Source organism: Sinocyclocheilus anshuiensis, unplaced genomic scaffold (genome assembly GCF_001515605.1).
Source record: "Sinocyclocheilus anshuiensis isolate Anshui unplaced genomic scaffold, SAMN03320099.WGS_v1.1 scaffold1054, whole genome shotgun sequence".
NCBI lineage: Eukaryota > Metazoa > Chordata > Actinopteri > Cypriniformes > Cyprinidae > Sinocyclocheilus > Sinocyclocheilus anshuiensis.
The window spans coordinates 270,411-290,390 of record NW_015536544.1 but is presented as its reverse complement, the minus strand read 5'-3'; the positions used below and the strand labels follow the sequence as shown (position 1 = coordinate 290,390).

At 35.2% G+C, this 19,980-nt stretch overlaps 1 protein-coding gene across 2 annotated transcripts in view; it reads right to left on the bottom strand.

Annotated features, from left to right (window-relative positions):
- Positions 1-327: 327 nt before the first annotated feature.
- cib2 (calcium and integrin binding family member 2) overlaps positions 328-19,980 on the bottom strand; it is a 23,346-nt gene continuing 3,693 nt past the window's right edge. For both annotated transcript variants that reach the window (XM_016499397.1, XM_016499390.1), the window contains exons 2-6: positions 17,243-17,277; positions 9,082-9,193; positions 3,513-3,660; positions 3,119-3,314; positions 328-1,055 (exon numbers count right to left, since the gene is read on the bottom strand). In XM_016499397.1, coding sequence (XP_016354883.1) covers positions 1,034-1,055; positions 3,119-3,314; positions 3,513-3,660; positions 9,082-9,193; positions 17,243-17,277 — 513 coding nt within the window. In that variant the 3' untranslated portion in view covers positions 328-1,033. The remainder of the gene's footprint in view (positions 1,056-3,118; positions 3,315-3,512; positions 3,661-9,081; positions 9,194-17,242; positions 17,278-19,980) is intronic.

Here is a 19,980-nt window from a genome sequence, read left to right as displayed (position 1 = left end):
ATTGACTGATGATCCGATCTGCTTGATCAGATCACGGTGATCGCATGTTAATGCCAAGTGTAAACGCAGCCTTTGTGTTCCACGGAAGAAAGAACATGATACAGGTTTGAAATGACAGAGTGAATAAATGATGACGGAATTTTTGGGTGAACTGTCCCTTTCAATAATATATATTGTTACCAAAATCAAGCATTAACCTCAAAATATCAATAGATGCACTCAGTCAACAATTGACAGAAAATCTTTATTAAAAGTCAAATGCCCTCTATCACATCAAATACCGAAAAAAAAAGGTAAGAGACAGTTTGACGCTAACACCTCAAGTTAGGACAGAAGGGATAGAGGGATCAGGGGGTGGGACAAATACATGGAAAGTAAATGACAGAGAAGACAATTAGAGAACATGTGATGACAGAGCCCTTCATTCAACTGGAGAACATTTAGATATGATTGTCGTCATGCTCCAGTTCTATAAGCATTTAGTTTGTGAAAGGTGAAGCTGTAGGGACATTAGGATACGGGAAAATGTGGGGAACGTAATCTAATTCATGCATTTTATGGAGAAAGATTGCATAGCTGTAGAAAAAAAACTGTCTCAGCGGCGTTAATACCAATAATGTGCTTGTGGCCCTCTCTCTCACTCTCTCGACCAGTTTGTTTGCCCCTTCCCATGATTTATTTGATCCCAAATACAAGTTTTAGAAGTGGGAGAGCGAGTTAAATTTGTGTCCAATGTGCCACGGGCATTGGTAGAAGCCCATAAAAGTGGTTTACATCCGCATTAGTTTTACTCCAGGATGAGGTGTGTGGGTCAAACCCACAAAAGGCCTCAACCTTCTATTTCCTCTCTCTGAAAACACAAGGGATTTCTGATCCAAATTTTTCATTGGTGAAGAAACAGTCATGCATTTGTCTGTAATCCTGTCAAGTGTGCTTCCAAAAATGAAAGGAAAACAACAGTAGACATTTATCCTCCGATGTGGACTTGTCTGTTCAAGGAACATCAGCATTGGTGTCTTCCATTGAAGCCATTTCAGATTCGTATATGGAAGGTGCTGCAGTACAGAAAGACGACAAAGAGAGAAACAGCATATTAGACTAGAGATAAAACATAAGGACCAGTCAAAATCAAATAAAACCCTTTCATGTCCCTAAAGTGATGACATAATTTCTAAGTCAAAAAATGTGACCAACCCAGGATCTATATTTTAGGATTTGCGTTTTATAGTCTTCACCATGCAAGTCGATTTTTGCTGTCTCGCTGGTAACTGCTGAAAACTGAGCAATATGATATTAAAAGGTATGAAGAACCAGGATGAGGAGCAGATGGCATTTTGATAATAAAATTGATTCTAAAATGAATTTGGAATTCCACCAGATCGAGTAGAAGAAAGAATTTAGTTCCAAACCTTTGTCATAGATCTTCAACAACAGACATTAACCACCTGTGCATGTGTCATTAGGGGGAAGTGCTGTGTCATTCTCTTAAAAGGACAGTTTTTACAGCATATCACCCTTTACTGTCTTTTATTTTTTACTTAATGTTGTTGTTGTTATTGTGTGTGGTTGTTGTGTACTACTGCAGCTTTTGAGTCCAAGACAAATTTCCTGTAAAGGACAATAAAGTATAACTTAACTTATTTGAAAGACCGTTTAAAACAGGATTCATCAATCAGAATGATTTCATTCCGACTGAAACAAAGAGTGTCCATGTAAAGGGAGGAATTTACAAAGATTTGTGCCTATTGGCTTCTGTATGTTTTCTCAGTTTTTTCCCCACACCTGATTCACTAAAGAAACTTGCATCATCAGGTATTGGCACAAAAATGGCCAAATATTGTGTATATATAGCTAGTTTGCTTATTTATTTGTTTGTTTGTTATTAGAAAAATAATATGTATACTACCATTCAAAGGTTTGAGGTCGTTAAGTTTTTTTTTAAATGTTTTTGAATGAAGTCTCTTTTGTTCACCAAGGCTGCATTTATTTGATCAACAGTATAGTAAAATATGTATGTAATATCGTCAAATTTTAATACAATTTAAAACAACAGTTTTCTATTGTAAAATGTACTTTATTCATGTGATGCAAAACAGCCATTTTTAACAGCCATTACTCCCAAACTTCTGGATGGCATATAGAGTTTACAGCATTTAGCACCTGGTTAAGCTGGACTGTGAGTGGTTAGTGAATAAGACAGGTTTTTGTGTTGAAATACCATGTGCAAAAGTGGCATAAGTGTTTAGTGAATTGGCCACCCAGTGAATATGCAACAGCACTTCAATTAATTATTTGATTAATTATCCCTTCCACGTTATCTTTCTATGAGTGTTCAAGAAAGTAATTCTCTCTTTGACTGAGAGCTGATGAAAGCAATTTTAGATTTGTTTGGCATCCAGGTCTCCAAATGATGGTACAAAACCTTCCTGTCCCTCTCAATCATGTGGTCAGTGAGGCACAGCTGTGCAATCCAAAAAGGCCTGTAAAAGCCAAGCAGAAGAACTCTTGCCCCATAAAGCATATTTAAGCGCACCGCAGCCAAATTGGTGTGCCTCCAGAGTAAAGACCTAACCAGAATGTTAGCAACTAGCATAACTGGCTTTACACTGATAAAGACGTAGTATGTCTGATATGAACACATTAACTCCAACTAAGAGGATGAGCATCATTAGTGTGCAAATCTAGTGAGTACAATCTAGTACATAAGCTGCAGACATTACGCTAAGACATTATGGTAACTGAAAAAAAAAAAAGATAATAAACAACTGATTTGGAAAAATCTACATAAGCAGCAAATCTATACATCATACAAATAGTGTAGACTCCACACGCAATTTACTTTAATAGATTCAATAGATTTATGTCAGTGATTTTGATGTTAGCATGTTGCTAAGCTAACACCACAGTATTCTAACGAGCATTAAATTGTCATTTTTTAATTAGATTTGACTGTTTTATTCAGTATATGTCAGTGATGAATGAAATATTTATAATGAGAATTTTGCCCGCATTCTCCACCATCTTGGTTACTATAATTTTTAGTAATAACAGCAAAGCTGAACTCGGATTAGAATACATCTGAGGAAATAAGTCACTTTATCATATCCATTGTTCTTACCTTAGAAAGTCAGGAGCCCTGGAGATCATGTTCTCAAAGTCGGCAAAGGAGAGCTTGCTGTCTCCATCCAGGTCGGCCTCCTCAATGGCCTTCTCACACACCAGATTAACCTCCTCTGGTGTTAGTTCCTCCTTCGTTAACCTGTTTAGAGTCTTTTCTAAGTCCTCCTTGCAGATGTAATTATCCACATTGAAGTCTAAGAACAAAACAAGAAGATAAGAATTAACCACAAAAGACGTTCATGTTATAAAGCTGCTGCACCGTTTATTAAAGTTGCAATATAAATATTTATTACATCCCCTAAGACTGTGCAGTGTGACAATAATATTGTAAATTTTTTTTATATTTTTGTTCTTGTGGACTGTACATGAATCAATAAAAAAATAACTTTTACCGTATATTTTAAAAGCATAAATGGCTTTCAGTTCTCTGGGAGCCGTTTCGCTGAGAACTGAAAACATGTCCACAAAGTCGTTGAAGCTGAGGTTTCCCTGGCCGTCTTCAGAAAACGATTCCACAATACGATTCCTGAATGGATTCTCCTAGAAAACAGAAATTGAATGTTTTATTAGGTTTATAAGGATTATACTATGAAAAGAACTAGAGAGGCTGCAACATCAGTGTAATTTTAATATGCTCTATTTACTATTATAGTATTTCTGTCATGACAACTCTTGGGGAGTTTAGCATGGGTATATACATGGCAGTGTTAATGTGTTTGGTCTTGGCGGAATAGATCTGCTACGCTGCTGCTCATAGGCGGAGCGTGTGTAAGGCTGGGGAAGGCTTAGCCTTCCCCTGGCCACGGGGACTTGGGGCAAAAATAGCACTAAATTGGACAAAAATGCCCCTGCACAAATAAATGAAATCTATTACGTCTGTTGCTAACAAAGTGAATATGAATAGACAGTGCCGATTGCGGCATTAAATTAAAATCTGCTCATGTTGCACTGCATGTCATTTTAGGCTTTTTTACAGTGTTGCGCATTTTAACCAATCACACACAATTCTGTTGAGCTTAGGAATGCAATGGCCAATCAGAAGTGTTCAGACGAGTCATCGTTCAAACTCATCAGTTTTGTTGAGTGCGCGCGCGTTTGCTGATTGAATTCCAGACTCTTGCGAATTCTCTCATCATAAACAACAAAGCGCAATGTACGTAGAATGTAAGTAAGAGATTCATTTCACAGTGTATACAGCTTCAGTGATTATAACGATAGTTTTGTTTTTTTGAGACTGCTTAAACTCGCGATAGATTAATGTTAGTGATAATGTCACTTTCTATATATAATTTATTCGCTGTTTGAATGACCGTGGAAAGGAAACGTTATATAATTATCAATTTCTATTGTTTTTTTTTTAATTGTAATCACGTTAAATTCAAATTCAGTCCCATTAAAATTTTTTTAGCCTACATGACACCCGTGTCTGGTTCTTGCCTAAAAAGATGGGTTTATGATGTTTAATACATTTGGCTGCTTTTAGCCTTACCCTGGAGTTGGTTCACCTTCCGCCTATGCTGCTGCTGCTGCGGCAGAGCAAGTGCCGAGACATTCTACTGCAAATACATCCACAGACATGCTGCTGTGAGCATGTAGGAAATACTGCTGCTGCACATACATATATGAAATAACCTCCATATTTAACATACATGAAATCACCCCGTAGCAGATCTATACAGGTGGAGTTGGGGAAGGTGGAGGGTTTCCGAAGCATGCTGCAATAGCTACAGCAAGCATTAGCTGAGTATTTGAAAGTTGAGGAGCAAGCTCATTGGCTGTTGATACGAAAAGAAACCAATCAGCTGCGCCATGTGAACAATGATGTCATTATGTCCAACTGAGAACTTATTGGCCTTCACCATCTAGAGTTTTATGACAGAACTTTTTATTTAGTAATATTTTGATATATTTTAATATTCTCAGTTTTCATTTTCATTTCAGTTTTTAAGTTTTAGCAAATTTGTTATGTGCTTTCGTCATTTTTATTAGTTTTTCTTTTTTTTTAATTTAAATTCAACTTAAATTTTTATTTTTATTTTAGTTTTAGTATTTTCAGTACTTCAACTTAATTTTTTTTCATCTATTTTATTTGAGCTTAATTTCAATGACTGCAAAATGACTGCAATAGTTTTAGTTAACAGTAACAACACTGTACAAAATTTATCTGGATATTTGTATAGAAATCTGTGATTTTTTATTTGATAGAACAAGAAAAAAGGTACAATGGTGTCACCATAAAAATACCATGGAAACCATATAATACCATGCTATTCTTTGAAATATTTTAAAAACTATTAATTACTTAATTAATTAATACATTTTCCCTTAAAAACCAAAGTAGATGCAGAAAACATCTGCAGATTGTGTCTAGGCCTGGCCATTGAGTACAAATGTGTGGCTGTACATAAGCATGTGTGCAGCAGAGGGAGTTCTGCTGAGTGAGTCATGTATAAAATGTAGAAAGGCTGACTCCCCAAACTGGCGCCCATATATATCTTACTGGCTATTGGCCTAAAGGAATTTTTATGCCCTGTGCTACTAGCTGACTCAACAGCTCTGGGAACAGTAAGATGAACACAGCAGAGCAGGATCAACCCTGATGTCTCAGTTCTGCTTTAAACACTCACCATCCTGTGCATAATTATAAATACAACCATCCCAAGTGATATGTTTGTGCCCATTTTACTATCCGCAAGGTCAAAATAGCAAATTATACACATAGGATTTGAGGTATAAGTTATGTTAGTAGCACAAACAGTTCTGAATTTGTTACTGCAGGTTAGGGGTTTGTTCAAGTCCTAAGCATGAGCCATAGCACACCACAGTTCAACTTGAAGGAACTTCAAGCATGATTTCACATTAGCTACATTTACATGCAACCAAATAATCTGTTAGTAATTGGATTGATGATTTAATCGGACTGAATAACCTTCATGTAAATAAATCAATACCACTATCAAATGAAACTTCAATCGGATTATACGGTGAAGATCAGAAAAAAATCAAGCATGTATAAGCTTGAATCTGACTATTTTCTTAATTTGTTGCAGTGCCGTGATTCATTGCGCGTTTGTGCAGTGCCGTGATTCATATTTACATTTGTTTTACGTCTTACATATTCCAAACTGGTCAGTGGAGGAGACTGAATATTTGAAGAGTTTGGTTCCAAACGCTATAAATCCATTTTGATTAATTTGAGTAAAAATGTGTTTTCTTTACCAAGAAAGTGGCAAGATGAAAACCACTATTTTCTGTTTCAAACTTTCACATAGCATCTTTAGGTTATAATAAAATTCAAATCCAGATTTTGATTTTCAAAGATTTATTATAAAATTGTATTCTTTTTTCCCCAAAATGCAATAAATCCATGACACATTTTTTTTTTCAAAATGCAATAAATCCATTGAATCAATATAAAAGTTATTTTTCATATTGAAACGGTTGAAAATACACAACATAGTAAGTTGATCCACATATGACGGCCTCTGAACTGGGTCAATACTAATCTTATATGCAGGCACTGGACTAAAAAGGAAAACTAGGATGCCGGATGTATTCAAAGCACCGCCATTACTGTCTAGAGTGCGTGGAATGGTGCGCTGTGATCGGTTGAGCGGATATATCGCATTCTGCAGAGAAGGGAGACTGGCGTTTGTCGCGGATTGGAAAGAAAGGGAGAAAACATGACAGAATAACTCGCCGTATATCGCATTTTGCGTAAAATAAAAAATGTACTTTTCAATACCGAGCAGAAGCAATACTGATTTTGGCGGAAACTCAGAAAAATGGCGGAAAATGGCGGGAAAAAAATGGTGTTTATCGCCTTTTGGAACCAAACTCTTTGATAAAAAAAATCTTGTCTGACATACATTTCATCTTAATTTTATATTTAATTATTTTTTTTAGATATGTCATCAAGGCAAAAACTGTGATTATTGACATTATTTCTGAATGCACTGTTTTGTTTGAAATACATGCAAATGTAAATGAACATGAAATCGGATTGCAAGGTTTAGGAACATTCAGAATCTGAAATTGGATTGGATTCATTCGACTTGAAGAAAATGAGATAAGATTTCCTTATGAGTAACATCATAGAAAACATCCATCCATGAGTAATGTCAAAAAACTCAAAGGCATTTGTACTGGCAGATGTCAAGTAAACAGCCCTCTAATGCTCTGATGTGTTAAATCAGTCCACTTTTGCACAAAAAGGCTAATTATCAGACTGAAGGGGACAGAGATTTGTGTTTATGAAGGCTGAGAAGGTCTTTGCAAACTGGAAGCTGTCGTAGCCTCATCAATCCCAGCTTGAGTGGTCTCCATCAGTATCATCCACCTCCTAGGGTTGGGTTTATAGCTCCTTTATCCATCTGACGGCTTTAGAGGGTGGTAAAAATATGTCTCCAGCAAGGGGGACATAATGGGGCTCATTCTGGAACTGTAACATCTGACAAATTTTGACTGACTGAGGGTTGGATCTGAATTATTAAGGAAATGTGAGATTGGATCAGCGATATGACTGTAATAATGAATCCTCGGCTTGACTGAACTTTTTCTTTAACCCTGCAAAGCCTGTCATATAAAATCACTTTTTTATTGAACAGTTTATTGAACCTTTAGACCAAATATGAAAATAAAAAAAAGTGCTTTTTTAAATATCATATTTGATACATCAGGCTTTTATGGACCATTGAGTATGGTATAGTGAGAATATGAAGCTCATACTCTAAGGGGAAAAAAAACGTAAATTTTATTCAGAGGCTCAAACTAAGAAAAAATATGCAATTTGGTGCTGATGCTGATATTTCTATGGCCAAAAGAAAGATGAAAATCTAACAGCTTGTAATGTAAATGAATAAGGTCTTTATAACAGTATAATAGACTACTTATATAAAATACTTATAAACATCAGTTGTCACTCTTTATATCCCAATAATATGTCTTAGTATGATGATATTAAAAAAGAATAGATTTATGATAAAAGTTCAGTATTTTTATTGTAGGGGGAAAAAATATAATGCAGTGCAATACAATAATGACTGAAAGATGAACAAATAAACGTTCCTCAAAAGTCTGACTGTATCATATTTGTAACATGATTTTCTAAAAATGATGTATGGATAATCAAGTAAACGGAAGGTGCTTCAGTCCAGTAAGTGTTCATCTTGAATTACTAAGAATATAAAAGTTTTTCTTATGTTTACTTCACAAAAATCAGTAGATTTCACAGCGAAAAGACACATAAGTCACAACCTGAAGTGGGATGTTTACAATAATATTAAAAGTCCCTTTAATTAAAAAAAAGAAGAAGCATAAACTATAAATCAGACAATAGAGGGCATGTAGTAGATTGAAAAATAGGTTTTTCAGCAAAGTTTTGATCATACTGATAATTTAGAGGCCTCCGATATTTGCATATCAAAATAATACAGTAGGCTTTAAAGAGTTAAAAAAGTACAAGATCATCTTTGAAAGGAGATAGTATGAAAGAGTTTTACTGTAATCAGCTCAGGAATGGCGCTAATAAAGTGTTACCTCTATAAAGTAACATCATTATTACTTTATTGCTAGCATAATGCTAATGCTCTTATTGGCTAATCCTATAAATGATCTCTAGATGCTCTAGTCTGATTAAATGTATGCGTCTTCTTTACGACCATGGAAAATCTAAAGCGCTAACATAATTTGCTGAAACTTTCAAAAGTGTAGTGGTGTAATATCCCTCGCTCCCACCGCTTGTGCTTTGTCATATAAACAGCCCAGCCAGCGTGGCCATTAAAAAACAATTTCATCCTATAAAAACAAGTGTCTATTATATCTGATATAAACTAAAAGTGCAGAGAGGGTCATTGCACAAGCATCATGTTGCTTAAACAATGGACCAGGCATATTTCTGCACCCCTTATGCTGTTGTATGTGAACTGGAAGTGGAATTCTATAGTGAATAGTTAACATTACCTTCAGTTCCGGCATGTTGACTATGAGAGCTAAAGGGATTTTAACATCAGGGTCGTTGGTGTAGTCCATTGGAACCAAATGTGGAGCCAGCTCGTGGTATCTTCCATGCAAGCTGCAATGCAGAAAAAAGTGAAAACTGGTTACTCCAGTTCATCGCTATTCCTCAGACTTCTTCTTAGATCATCTTTTGAATCAGACCTCATCAGTTTTATTCATAAAATGAGAATAAAACAATATGGCTTATTTGAAATGTAGTAGAGAAAACCACAGTACTGTGTGATGGTATTTTAAATCTACTGATTTACTGAGAAAGAAGATACAACACAGCATGAGTCAAATATTTTAGTATTATACTTTTAGCATAATTTTACAGTTTTTAGCAATATTTTGAGTTAGATTTTATTTTTATATTATCTGTTTTCACTTTAATTTTAGTTAAAGTTTTATTAATTTTGTGTTTTTGTCATTTTATTAGTTTTGTTTTTTAAATATGTTGTAGTTTTTATAAATTTTTATTTATTAGTTTTAATTTATGTAGTTTTAGTTATTTTAGTACTTCAAGTGGAAATGAGAAATGCTGTCTTGGCAAAAAGTTAAATAACTTATATATATATATATATATATATAAAATTTTATTTCACTTTTATTTCATGTTTATTTAATTTTAAGTAACAGATTTTTTTTTTATGGTTTTAATTTTAGTTAACTATTATAACCCTAGTTAAATATCAAGTTAAGATGAAATATTTGGGGAGGAATTATAAACTATTAATACAAAAGAAAAACAAAAAGCAAAACAAAATTAACCAAAACAAAAACAACATGAAACGAATAGTAAAAACAAATAAACAACAACAGAAAATGTTGTTTGGTGATGCAATGACAAAACAAAACAAAAACCCATTTATTAAACCCATTTATTGTTTTGTTACCTTGTTGACAGCAAAACATAATAAAAAATAAAAAAAACAAGTTGCAAGAAACAATATTTAGTTTTTATCAGCACTGGTTTATATTAAATCCCTAAATCATCTCAATGGATAAAACTAAATGCGTTTCACAAATAAATGCATGTAATAAATGCTTTAAAAAGTCAATTGTTAATCACACTATCCCATCATAATTAAGCAATCAGCATAAGAGGATTTAGTAATGCATTTTTCTTCAAGGCCGGTTTGTCTATTTGTTTTGCACATTCTGGAGGCTTGCCAGCCAATGGTGAACTGATGACTCATTCATTCTGAGCATGCCAACAAGACAGGGAAGTGGACACTGTAATTGGCCTTTGCAGCAGTAATAAAAAAAAAAAAGAATAAATAAATAAATAAAACTTGCACAGAGATGATATCAGATATTCAGTAAAAATCAGGACCGCAGGGACACACAACGATATAGAAAGCTGATGAAGCTTTGTGGAGCAAAGAAAACAATTAATAATTTGCACTGATAGTCAAAAAAAATTTATCATCTTATTTTGTTGGCTTAAGACAAAGCGAAACAAAAACAAAGTAGAAACAATATTAAACAAAAGACAAGAACAATAAAAAACAAACAATAAATCTGAAGCAAACTAAATAAAACACAAAATCTAAATAGTGCATAAGAAACAAACAAACCAGGAAACAAAACAGGATAAAAGGAAGCTAATATCACAGTATACTGCTACAAGAAACAAAATCTTGAAAAAGATAAAAGCTCTCCACTGCAATGTTTGATTAAGTAAACATAGACTGCTAAAGCAACCTATTGCAAGAAAGAAAGAAGCGCGTCTCCATTCATGACTATGAAAAATGCACCCCTAACACGCCAATATGACACTTCTGATTGTTTTCCAACACCAGTAAATATGAAATGTTAAACCAATATTATACTTAATATGAAACACTACTTTGCACTACACTGAGGTGATTAAACGTGATTCAGTGTGATCAGTGATTGCTTAAGCTCGCTGAAGTCAATAAAAAACCCATACAACTGCAGCCCATTATATTTATATTATGACACGTTATAATATGTTTTCAGACAAAAAGCTTTGCTAGACATGTTATTAGCAGAGGCTGTGGAAATATTTCTGGTATTGACGATTGTACAGTACATACTGTATCTTGTACCAGCCGTAGTTACAAGAAAAGAGACAAATCTCATGTTGCACCACAGGCATCCAATCAGGATGCAAGGAAATACAAGCCAATCCATAACGATTGCCGATAACGCTATGCTAACCCTGCATAACAGCCTGGCGGATTGTGTAGGTATGTTTGGGGAACAGGAGAAACAGAGTGTTTTATGAAGGTGATAAAGTACAAGACTCCATTAGGTTTGCCAGTGATTGTCCATTTTGTTTCTCGTGCTCCACTGGCCCTGTTATCAAAACCAATCTCAGTGCCATTGCAGAGGGACAATCCATCCACATGAATCAAACCGGGCTGACACATCTTATGTAAGAGCTAAAAGTACTTACGAAACACTGGATGGCAGCTTGGCACTATAGAAATGAAAAACAACATCACTGATCGAGCTGTCGGAAGTTGGAGTTCTTATGCAAATAAGGTTTGCAAGCTGTGGTAGACATAATTCAGATAAGTTGTGCATTATATACGTGAGTGCACCATAAAGAAAGTACATGACTAATACCTCAAATAATGTGGCTTGGTGAGGAGAGATTCATGCTATTACAACCACATAGCATCCACATAGCAACACGCCTAACCACTCAAAACACCTCAGCAACCACATAGCTTTGCACTAAAACACTTAGGACACCTTAACAACACAGAAACACCCTAAACCATTCAGAATAACTTAGATAACTTATAACAACACTCTAAACCACTCAAGACTCCTTGCAATCACACAGCAACACTCTTTAGAACACCTTAGATGTCACATAAGAACACACTAAAACACCCAGAACACCTTGACAACCACACAGCAACATGCTAAACCATTCAAAACACATTGACAACAACATAGCAACTAAGAATACATCAGCAACCACATAGTAACACACTAAAACACTCAGAAGACCTTAGAAACCACACAGTAACACTCTAAACCATTCGGAACACATTAAATACTGCATAGCAACACTCTAAACCACCCAGAACACCTTAGAAACCATGCAGCAGCACTCTAAACCATTCGGGAACACATTAAATACTGCATAGCAACAATCTAGTCTAAACCAATCAGAACACCTTAGTAACCACACAGCAATACTCAAACCATTCAAAACATCTTAGCAACCAACATGCAAAAACACTCAAAACACCTTTGTGACCACATGGCAATGCCCTAGCAACCACTTAGCACAAGTAAGCGCTAGTCAGAGAGTCAGAGTCATATGAGTCTCATTGTCAGAGTCTCATTGTCAGAGAGAGACAGGTATTATATTTTATTTGACTTGACCAGCAGTAGCTGTATGGTATCCAGAGACACATGTGTTTAACGCCAACAAGCTAATTTTTATGTGGAATATGTTGCAGTTTATTCAAAGCATCCTGGTGCATTAAAGCACCCAGTGAATTGGTAATGAAAGCAGAGGGTTACAAAGCCCTCTGGGGACATGCGATAAAAGCCAGTAATGGTTCATTGCCGAAGAATAAGCAGAGCCTATAATGGCCATTAGAAAGTAATGCATTAAACATCTCATTAACCCCTTTCATGGATGCAGCCTCTATGTCATGCTTCAGCCCAGTTAATAAACAGATAGATTTTTTCAACCCACCACATGCAACACATACATGAGAAGTCTCCACAGATATGGAGCTTCGAGAGAACTCATTGTAGTTTCTCTGATTGCAGTTTAGAAGGGCAACAACTTGTCAACACCTTGGCTTTGTGTGATAATGATCAGGTCACATGATATGTTGATATGACAGGAGGATGTTTCTTCGCCTAAGGGCACCTACACATCACGGTGAGGCTTGTTCACTGTCACAGGAAAGTCCATGACCCATCATGAGTCATCAGGGGACCTTAGGATGGGTTTCATTATGATAACTGAGGCTTTTCATTACTTTCATTTCATTTTCACCTTCACCAGCTGCTCATGTGATCTTAGCAAAATACTTTTAGAGAAGCAATTCTGGGTACTGGGTAATATCATAACTAATAGGAAAGTAAGTAGGTTCTGAAACTCTGAAAAAGTGTTTGTCATGAAACACATCCATTAAGACATTCAAGTCCATAATCCATAATAACGCTTCATACAGTGAAAAAGTCCATCCGCTGTTGTTCTTTCACATCAAAATCCACTGACATATTTGTTTAGAACGGTTTTGGACTGCTTTTACTACTTGATCTGTGCATATTTCTCTCCTGATTCAGATGAGACAACTTTTTCACTGGAGATATTTCTGGATGAACTATTCCTTTAAATGTATGGTAAACAGAATTAGTAAATAGAAATATTAGTAAATGTTGTATAATTTTAAATGTTGGGTACAGTTCAGATGATTGAGACATCTTGTTAACAGTTTATATATACTGTATATACACCTCAAAAAAGCAACAAGTCATCAAATGTAATGGAGCTTAGTGTTAGTTCTGGCAGGTCACGTTAGTCAAGCTCGCATCAGCTGGCACTCAGCTGAACCACGTCTACCTATAGGAATACGACGCCAATCATAATTCCCTTTATAAGGTCCTTTCAGTCATTATTCAGCAGCTATCGCTTTGCTCAGGAGCTAATCACCCACCTCCATCCCCAACTCCTCCTCTCGTCCAGTCAGGACTTGGCATTGGATATTTCTTCTTGAGTCAGACCACTGACTTATGTTGATATATAAAATAATCACTTAGAACATGGATGATATCTTCTACATTAATCATTCATGTTGGTTCTGTTCAGTTTACCCTAGGGGGGTTATTTATGCTCTCCCTGCTCCTATCCATGCTAGGCTGCATGGATGGGCAGGGAGTGTTGCCCAGAACAGAACCATACCCCCAACCTAAAATGTATGCTAATTGTAAGTTATCTTTGACGATAGTGGTCCTGACAGAATTCTATTTGTGAAAAATCTACCTTATTCTTCTGATTATTATTCATCTTATTCTATAGTTTTTTTTTAAAGCCTGCAATGCACGTTTTTAAAGACTGCATTATAGAAAAGCATCCCCATAAATGTTTATCAGAATGATAATAAAATCTTATTTAACTGTCGCTACATCCACAACCAGGGACTCAGACAGACATGGCCAAGAAAACAGCAGTAAATCATTCGTACATGATGCAGCGCAGCATCCTAAATCATATCTTATTATCTTTTCAAGCTTTACACACCAGAACAAACATCATGAGGGGTCATTGGCCAATCTAGCAATCTCACATCACACAAAATGCCCCAAAAAGGCCACTGAATTGAACATAATACACTCTAACTTGAAGTGAGAGTGATGTAATTAGCGTAGCCTGATAGTTTGGTGAAAGATGGTGATGATACTGGAATAGAAGGTCGAATGGATTGGGTAATGAAAGCTTTAAACATGCAAGGAACATCAAGAGAATCTTCGTAGTTGGTACAAGTGGCATAGAGTTGCTGATGATTAAAGATAACCCATATTTCCCATAATCAATATGTCATAGCCGTTAATTTAAACATCAAAACACTGATACTTTCATACCAACTCCATAAAATCTAAAAGCTGAATCACTGAGAGAAAAACACAGCAAAGTACGAAGATACCTACTGAATTTCCTATACAGTATTATGACAGCCAGAAAATGCAAATTGTATATACAGCATTGGAAATGTCCTGGTCGTGAGTCAGACTGGGGAAAGTACACTAGCTACAGTTCAGCCAATCAGAGCCTGTTGTTGGGCTTCTGTATTACCGTAATTTGGTCGTTTGACTGTAAGCTGACACTGTACCCTTTTCTCCTCTATCTGCTTTTAATTTCTTAAAGTAGACACTTGATCTTCAAACGACAGCGATTAACAGCATATCCTGAAACCCGAGAGCAATGTCAATCCTATTAGAACAGAAAGCAGGCCATTTGTTTTATTTATACCTAATGCACATAGGGAATGGACAACAGCCAGGTCGAATAACAAACACAAGGCTTTACTTCTTTATGTTATCATGGACAGGAATGAACCAGACCTGATGTGACACTTTGCAAGTCTGTGCCTAATCAAGAGATTGGGTTCCAGGTCTTTCGTAAGGTTTGAAAAGCGATCCTACGCCATGAGAGAAACGCAGATAACAGTGTTTACACAGAAAGTCTCAGTTTCAAGCAATCAAAGAACATTCTAGAAGCATTTTAGGAACACAAAGCTCATTTATCATTCTCAAAACTGTAAGAACCGGTAATAGCAATGCAATTCAGATCTTGTTAGTATGTGTAGGTATTTCAACACACGTTGTCTCGTGACAATTCGGAATTATTTCACTTTTGGCAAATTGAACTCAAATGGAAATCTTATTTATACATTTTTGAACAATCTGCTCACGCCCCAACTGACAGTTAGGTTTAGGGGTTAAACTTCAAAATAAATTTTTATATAAATCATACATATTTGTATAAATCGAATTGTACAAATTCACACAAAATTGCTAATACATAAAATCATTTCTTTTCTCATAAGATCAGGTTTGGATTTCTTACGTGTTCTAGTACATGAGCATCTCAATGCAAACCCTTTCACATACGGACTTTCAACATGGCTTTATAAGTAGTTTCTTTGAGTAGTAAATTAATTTTTATGAGATGACGAAATTGTAGAAAAATGTATGACCCAAACTTAACCATGAATGAAACGGGGGAGGGGGAAAAATAATTAATACAATTTGGATGTTTCTGTGTGATCTAAGTTCTACATTATCATATGACTTTGAAATCTTGTACAAATATATAAAAACTCACATATATAGATTTTATTGTATTTATGATAAATAAAATTAGATGTTTAATGCCATCACACTCATTCAACACAGTTTATGCACTTAACTAATTTGACATGATAAGCATTAAATCTGGAAAGTTTCTAGAAAATGTCTCAATTTCTTCAATTCCAGTTCCAATCAGTCATCAGAGGATTCAAAAAGATTTGTACATCTCTAAAGTATATATTTACATTGTGGATTATGCTAATATTGTACATATTAGTGTCAAACAAATAAAAATGCACATGTGATGCCACTTTAGAGACATTCTCAAAAGCCATGCACCGTTGCATGGAATCATTTTAAGTGAGAGGCATATACATCGGTTTATGAGAAAGCAGACAGGAAGTAGAACGAATTATTATTTTGTGCACATGATCTACTTAAAACGAGTGCACAAATTATTATATAGAGCGTAAATCGTGTTAGAAAATAATTAGTAAATAGTAAATTGTACACACAATTTAGTAAAACGAGGGAGCGAATTAGTAAATCATGTGCACAATTAACTTTTTTTTTTCCCTGCATGTCATGTGCGGGGCTCCGTATGTTCCAAATGACAAAGTCGAGAAAAAAGTGGACTACCCAAGTTTTATCCAATATTTGTCTTGCTGCTGATGTGAAGTCTTCCAAATCACTCACTTATGAGGTTCCTTAGAAGGCAGCTGCCTATGTAGACAGCAAGGTAGGCTTTGGAACAGAGCTTTAGATTTGAGTTTAGAGCTCGACTGCTCCTAAATTTGCATAAATGGTGGCTCACATAAAGTACAATTCCCATAAAAATAACCTTTATATTGGTCAGGTTCTCTTTATTAGATCTCAGGTCTCATCTGAGCAACCGTATGAATTTCACTCAAACAAATGGTGCACAGCCTGTGAATGGAATACTAATGAAGCCAGCAGACTGTTAAAAGCAGACTGGCCTGTATGAATGAGCATGGATGAATATCACTGGAGCTGAACTGCTGACAGGGGGAAAATGAGTTGTATGAATGGGGCGAGAGAGATTTATAGATCTTAGACAAGGTTAGTAAGAGCCAGTGGAGTGCAGCAGAGTTGAATGAACTGGTAGAACACACAATACCATAACACAATAGCTACAAAAGGGATAGTTCGCTAAACAATTATGCACACACTGATCATGAAAGAGTTTTCATATTCATATTGGACTTTCAATTAACAAATTATACCATGTTTAAATTAATTCTGCTGAATTCTACAGAATTATTTACCAAAATAAGCTCAGAAAATGCTAAAAAAAGTCTATACTCACCGAAGAATTTCCTTGCGGGTAAAGAAGGTGCAGTCCTAAGACGAAAAAGAAAAGAAAATTACTTTGAACACACATAAAGCATAACTGACATTTCATAATACGATGTTCAAGAAATTAATTTGAACAACATGTGACTTAAACCCCAAGCATAATTTCTAAAACAAATGTTAATTGTGGTTATACTTTATTTTAAGGTTTTCTTGTTACAGTCTAATTATACATTTAAGTACTGAGTAATATTAATTAACTACATGTACATCTACATGTAGGGTTAGGATTAGGGTTTGGCGTAGGGTTACTTACATGTAATTATGCTTAATTAATTGTTATTATAATAGCAAGTACATGTAACATGTGTAACAAGGACACCTTAAAATAAAGTGCTACCTTAATTTTTTTTTTAAGCAAACTTACCTATTTTAGTGATATCTGACAGGAGTTTTGGCTTAATTTAGGACAATTTGGCTTAATGTTGAAAAAAAAAAACAGATTTGGGGTCAGTCTGATTTTTTTTTTTTATGTCCACAGGAAAAAAAAAAAGGAAAATTATTTTTAAATTTGCACTACCATTCAAAGGTTGAGGGTAGGTAAGATATTTCTAAGGCTTTTTGAGACTCTTATGCTCACTAACGCTGTATTTATTTGATCAAAAATACAGTAAAAGCAGTAATACTGTGAAATATTACAATTTAAATGATTTTACAATTTTCTATTTTAATATAATACAATTTTTTATTAAATTTATTCAGAAGTCATTACTCCAGTATTCAGTGTCACATAATCCTTGAGAAATTATTATTCTAATATGGGGATTTGTTGCTCAAGAAACATTTCTTATTATTATCAATGATGAAAACAGTTGCACTGCTTCATATATTTTTAGTGGAAACTGTGATTAATTTTTGTAGGATTCTTTGATGAATAGAAAAGAACAGCATTTATTTGAAATAAAATAATCTCTGAAATCTTTTGTAACATTACATATACATCTTTACTGTCACTTTTGTTTAATTTAAAGTGCCCTCTTTGAATTAAAGTCTTAATTTCTTACTTTTAAATTCTTCATAAATTAAGAATGAGATAAATTATAATCTTACTGACCCAAACTTAGAAAAAAGGTAGTGTAAAGCACATTTGAATTATTCTATTTTAAATTCTAAAAATAATAAAAGCACAAGAAATAATGTGTCGGTGAACCAATTCATGTTTACTTGTTAGGGCACATCTCTGACATGTTAAGCAACAGTTTTACATTCACACTGCACGTGGATCAACACCTGAGCTCCTTGACAGCTTTTTGTATTAGCACACAATGCCTCTTAGGTTTCACTGTGTTTGATAAGTGTTACCAGTCACAAAAAACAACACGCCAAATGAGGCCTGGCAATATGACCGCAGGAAACAACAACAGCTGTTGGCCCACTGTAGCACGAATCGCCTAAAAACCCATTATAATACTGTTCCCAGATCTGCGGCTCCTTTCTTACCTCTCTGCACTCACTGTAGCGGTGCCAACCTGAGCCGGCAGATTTATTAACTAATGATTAAGCTTTCTTTTATGATGTTTACCCAAACACCCAGCCAGCTATATGCTAAAAAAAAAAAAAAGCCCATCCCCCAAATCAGAGGAGCAGCTCGGAAGACCGTTCTGTGATTTACGCGCACTAGCCTTTGAGTACTGTTAATTGCTCATTAATTTGAAATATTGAGGCTTGAATCTGTGAAATGTGAGGTAAGGCCACAGCTGTGAGTTATTAGCACAATGGATAGACGACCCGGTGTTAAATTATTACCAGAAACGTAAGCCCACATATCTAATAATGACATTACATGCCCGGAGAAAGAAATGGCTTCTTCATAACTTCTTATAATCACGTCATAGAGACATAATATAAAGGTACGAGAGCAGCTGGCATTTACTAAAATACTTCTCACTGCTGTGTTGCGTTGTTACAAATCAAATGTACTTAATAGTCCTGCACTCTACAAATATTTGTATGGCAATATTTTATGGTACTTCTATGGTTGATTTCTTTCAATTTTGGTAGGGATGGAAAGAAACTATGTCACCACTGCGATGATTGAATCTTCAGCCTCACGGGAAAATAAATCATATTTTGCTTGAGTTATGAATGTGAATTTGCAGTCTGTATTGAACAGGATGGAATAAAAAGACTGTACTGTGAAATAATGGTACGAAACATCCTTGTATTAGAGTTGTCCTGGCAGGCTGCATGCAAAAACAAAAATACAACGTGATCAGTATATTCTGATTCACAAACAAATGACTCTTATGAACCAGTTCTCAAAAACAGACAATGCAACCATAGTAGTCTGATTCACAAACAAATTACACTATTAAAGCAGACACTTTTTAGTAATCAGTAACATACATCGCGGCCAGTGTATTCTGAGTCACGAACAAATGGCACTTTTGAGACAGTTCTTTTTAGTGAATCAGAAACATGCAGTGCAACCGGTATATTTTGATTCCTGAACAAACGACTCTGATGAACCAATTCTTTTTAGTAAACCGAAAACATCCAGCAGGACCAGTGTATTCCAATTCATGAACAAACAACTCTAAAGAACCAGCTTATTTTCAGTAAAATGAAAAACTATAGCTACAGCAAGACCAGTGTAACCAATTTCTGAAATTAACAATTCTTATGAGCTGGTTCTTTTAATGATTAATTCACGAAAAGATGAGCTTGAATCCATTTGAAACACTGTACTAT